At 38.9% G+C, this 5,000-nt stretch overlaps 1 protein-coding gene across 1 annotated transcript in view; it reads right to left on the bottom strand.

The window, feature by feature from the left end:
* Positions 1-5,000, bottom strand: part of LOC137988559 (neurogenic locus notch homolog protein 1-like) — a gene marked incomplete at its 5' end in the record, with an annotated part of 131,889 nt that overhangs the window by 57,846 nt on the left and 69,043 nt on the right. Inside the window, 2 exons of the mRNA XM_068834552.1 lie at positions 1,428-1,538; positions 2,914-3,324. Of these exons, the coding sequence (XP_068690653.1) occupies positions 1,428-1,538; positions 2,914-3,324 (522 nt within the window). The remainder of the gene's footprint in view (positions 1-1,427; positions 1,539-2,913; positions 3,325-5,000) is intronic.

Raw genomic sequence — 5,000 nt, 5'->3', positions numbered from 1 at the left:
GACTGAATGCACGGGATGACGGCAAAAATGGCGATCACAGTATTACGAAAAGGAATGACTTACTTTTTACAGTTACGCAAGGAAATGTTTGGGTAGAGATTACCTTTAATGTGCCATTTACATATTCTCACTCCTTGGCCTTACTGAATCACAGGTAGATGGCAGAAACTCAGCCCGGTCCCGTCCGTATCGAGAACGTTGCTCACGGTGAGCAACGTTCTGGCTACGGACTTTTTATTGCGACAAATAGGGTGGTAAGAGTCAAAGGCAAGAAATGCCAGCCTGTCATGTTTGGGTTTTCGGTTAACACTGGTCTCTAACTTGCCCGTGTTGGTAGCGCATAGACATTTAAATCAAGAAAAGGCAAGGGACTATTAGTTTCTCGTTTCATGGCGAACTGAATAGATGACTCATCGGAATCAGAGATGAAAGCGTCGACATGTCATTTAATTTCCATACCAAAGGCTGGACCAGTGAGGAACCCCAGAGCCCTTTGTTCTATAAATTCTATTACCATGTTTGTCATGACCGTGAGCGGAAACGGGAGAACCCACAGTGTGCGGAAAGCTTGTTTATCGAAAATACCATTAAAAGCAAAATGCTTGGTGTTAGCCCCAAAAAATACAGCGGATCTATCAGTGACATCATCCACAGACAAAGTAGTTCTTTGGTCCATATAAGCGTCTTCTTTGAGTCTTTTTAACCGCACTTTTATGATCGCAAGGTGAACAGGAATTTTGGAGAAGACGGAAACAACAACGATAGATGTTTCTCAAGCGAAACAATCAAAATCATAGGAACTGTGACAAGATTCTCGCGAGATAATTCGTAACCACCTGAGTCGCAAAATTTACAAAGGAGACGATGAGCTGGTATCAAAGGGATTCCCATCTCATGGATTTTTCGCAAATCATGATGGCGTTGGCGCAAACCGTCATTACTGTTTAACATCTTTTACAGAGACCAGTTGATCCTTATCACCTTTTCCAAATGAAGAAACATTTTAACGTGCGTTCAATCTTACTTCTAGGATCAGAACGTAGAGTCTGAATACGTGCTCTTATATTGAAGCAGAGACATGGCCTTTTCATGTTACCGTTGTTTATCCATGCCTTATCCATGCAGATAAAACGAGCCTATCGGGGATTTTCTTGAGAGCTGTGCCATGAGCGCCTTGGAAACATCTTTGCTGATAATTTTAGGAACCTTAACCGAATTCTGCGCCGAAAGTTGAGGAGTTTTTCCATGCCTCTTCGCTCTAGCAGATAAATATTTAAAAGAAAAAATTCAAGACCCAAGTATCTTTAAGAGTCGAGCCTGACTTATCGGGAGACATCCAATTCAACAGAGTGCTGAGTTTTTGCTACATGTATTTCTCTTTTATATAGATATCCATAGACCATATCTGCCAAACATTTGCAACTAACCATGAACGCAAGGGGATGAGCTGCAGTCATCATAATCAGTGTTGCAAGTTCTTCCAACGTATCCTGGATCACAGATGCAGCTGAAATTGTTTAGTCCGTCCATGCAGCGACCTTGAATATAAAGTGGGAAAAAAAAAAACATGTTCAAGACATCTTTCCAAGGTCAAGTTTTTTTTAAAGTCAAGTTTCATTTATCTACACCAAACAGTTTAAATTATTACGAGGCTGGCTTGTAAGTAGCGAAAAACTAATCACAGCAAGCCAGACAGTGCACTGAGTTATATAGACATTAAAAAAAAATCACTTTTTTTTTTTTTTTACGGAAAAATGATCATAACATACACAACAAAAACAACAACATGTAAGCATTACTCTACGTGCTTTCAAATATTTAGAAGGTAGAAGGATTTAGGAGAAAAGGGGATGAAGCAGTCTAGGTAAAATATTAATATGTAAAGAGGAAAACTACAGGCTAAACTTAACTTCAGTTAGAAATTTAGGTAAGGTATTTATCCCGGCACAGGAGTTTTCAGTTTCTAGAATTCCAGTTAGTTTTGTTCTAATGGTTTTTTTTTTCCTGGCTAAGTTTTTTAACGCCAACACGTGAAAAGGCCTTAATTTGAACGTTAAGTGCGGATTTTTTGGTAAAAAAATGCTTAGATATTGATGAGCGTGTGCTATAAGAATAACAATTGGTAATTTTAGAAAACGAATTCGAAACTTTAATCGGTGTAGAATTAGTGTTTATGCCGTACATCAAGTTAACAATTTTCTCTTTATATAGGAATTCGAGCGGTGGAAGTTTTCCTTTCAAGAAAGAGGTATTGCATGTTGAACTTCCCTGTCTTGAGCAAAGTGAATAAGACGGAGCGCACGTTTTTGAAGGACAAGAACTTTATTTAACAAGGTCTTGGATGCATTTCCCCAAGAAGTTGATCCATACGTTATGTAAGGTTCAATGAGAGACTTGTAAATATTCGATTAGGAACAATATGTCTTAACTTCGCAATTAAACCGACAGTTTTGCTTATTTTTGTTTGCACTAAATAGTAATGAATAAATTTTTTCTTCAGAAGCAGGCCCTAGAAAATGTTGAGAGATATGGTAGGAGAACTTTAGTGGACCAAGGTTGCTGAGTAAAAAGGAACTGTCTTGTTGATTTGCCGTGTGGATGCCAAAATTTAACTGAATTAAACTCTGACTGTTACTTTGTGTTACTTAAACTAACGATTATCTAGAAATAATCTTAGAAAGTAATCGAAAAGGTAGGTTAGTTTATCAAGTTTACTCTCACTCAAGCGTCTTCAATTTAATATGACATGTTTTTCTTTTTTAAGTGTCGACATCTACAACCTATGCCTGTCCATAATTTCGTTTAATTTAACAACACTTGCAGAAAGGTACCTTTTTTCAGTTGTTTTATGGAGCTGGATAAAATCTCACTCCATGTGGAGGATTTACAGTATAATGAAGATACTGATATTACCTCTTAAACAAGGATAACTTAGGCACTCGTCAATGTCAGTTTGGCAGGCGTCTCCAGTAAATCCCGGAGCACAATTGCATTGATATAAACCAGATCCTCTTGGGCTGTTTGGGTCTGGAATGCAGCTACCGTTATTCTGGCACTGGCATACAACCAAGGAGATTGTGATGTTATATGTAGAAACTGCCTGGCATGCATCTGTGGCTTTAAGCATAAATTGAGTCCTTGGGCTATTAGTGACGTTCCATACCAAGACGTTTTCGCGTATTACAGCCTGAGCTGGGCTACCATCCATAAGTGTAATTGCAACAGGCATGCCTTCAGGGTCCGAAACATTAATTGCCAACTCCAAGCTTTCTTCATACAAGGCGTAGTATTGGTTGATTGAAGAGAACTTTGGTGAGAAATTGACTATGGAAGTAATTAAATAGGGAAGGACAAGAACTAAAAAAAAGAAATGCATTTGCTTGCCTTCCAAAATGCAATCACAAAAGATAGAAGTGATCCTCACACTTGTATGGACAATTTAAGCAGTTGTCCCTTATAGACATCTGAAAAAATTCAGGTGGCTTCAACTAACGGGATTCGAACCCATGACCTCTGCGATACCAGTGCTATGATCTACCAACTGAGCCATGAAGCCACTCAGTTGGGAGCAGGTCAATTTGTCCGGCAAATGTGTTCCCGTTAAAGGGCTCGACGAGTCCTTCCACGAGAACACTTATGTATACACGGGATCCCGTTGAATTTTTCAGGTGTCTTTTAGAGACAATTGCTTAAATTGTCCAGATAAATGCGAGGATCATTGCTCTCTTTTGTCTATAACCCGCACTTCAAATATACGTTTATTTTGAAATACAATTAAAATACAACATGTTAAGGATATCCACTAGCGGAAAGCAACCAACTTTGAGTTAAGGCCTCGGTAATGGAAAATTGGTTGGCTGTGAAAAATATTTTCGCGAAAAAAAAAACCCTAAAATCGCTTTTCTTTGTTTCCCGCCACAATCCCCGCGTGAAAAATGATTGACGCATCATCTCAATCACACGTGAAAGGATCAGGAGTCAATTTACAGTGTTGTTTCACGATCTGCTACCTTAGCACGTGCCAAAATGCTGAATGGCTCAGCATAACTGGCTTTCAAGTAGGGGGCAGAGTTATTCAGCAGACCGTGAACTGCACCCCAAATGTTTACGCTCGATTTTCTAGGGCTTAATTTCCACGCCAAAATTACAACTTCTCGGACCTCCTGTCCTGACGAGTATCGCTTCCAAATTTTTAATTCTAATAGATGACTGTACTACCCCAAATACCATGTCAAGAATAATTATTGTTCGATTGTCTTCAGAGACTGATTTTATAGCACTTTTTCTGCCCGAATGAAGTATGAGATGAGAGTTTTGACTTCGGTGCATGATATTTCCTTCAATTCCTAACATATCAAAAATTCCTCACAGTATTTAAGAGCAATCATCTGTGACAAAGATGCGACAAAGTGCGGTTGGTTTCGCTGAAAAGCGAAGGGGCAGGGGCTTCTGCAATAGATTCGGTCGTTCTGAGTTTGAGGCCTCAAAACTAAAAGGGAATACTACATACAAAATAAGTAAAACTTTATTAAAATAATTGAATCTATTAGCTTTAATATAATATATAGTTTGACTCTCTACAAAAAATAGCAGCGCGACTTTCTTTTTTTTTTTTCGCCGAGGATACCTCTTTTTCCTTTACCATAGTTAATGCATGGAGATGGTTACGAAACTCGACAAGTTCCTTTGTTTGATGTTTTTGTCCGTATTTTTGGCCTTGACCCTGCACAAAACACACCTTTTTTCGATACGATAACCAATCAAATCCTTCGATTTAATTATGCGCGACTAATTTGGGAACCCGTGCGAGACCCAAACAAATTAGACGATTGTGCAGGGTCACGGTCAATTCAACATCGATTGCGAAAACATTGTTATCGCTTTTGATAACCAGTCCCTCGAATAACTGTGCCTTTACCGAGACCTTAAACAAGACTTGAACTAGGGACTACATGGAAGATCCCTGTACTGGTAGTCAAAGGTAGACTTAAACGCAAGAA

This window comes from Montipora foliosa, unplaced genomic scaffold, assembly GCF_036669935.1.
Source record: "Montipora foliosa isolate CH-2021 unplaced genomic scaffold, ASM3666993v2 scaffold_421, whole genome shotgun sequence".
Classification (NCBI taxonomy): Eukaryota; Metazoa; Cnidaria; class Anthozoa; order Scleractinia; family Acroporidae; genus Montipora; species Montipora foliosa.
The sequence above is the reverse complement of the archived record's forward strand: the minus strand, read 5'-3'. Positions and strand labels throughout refer to the sequence as shown.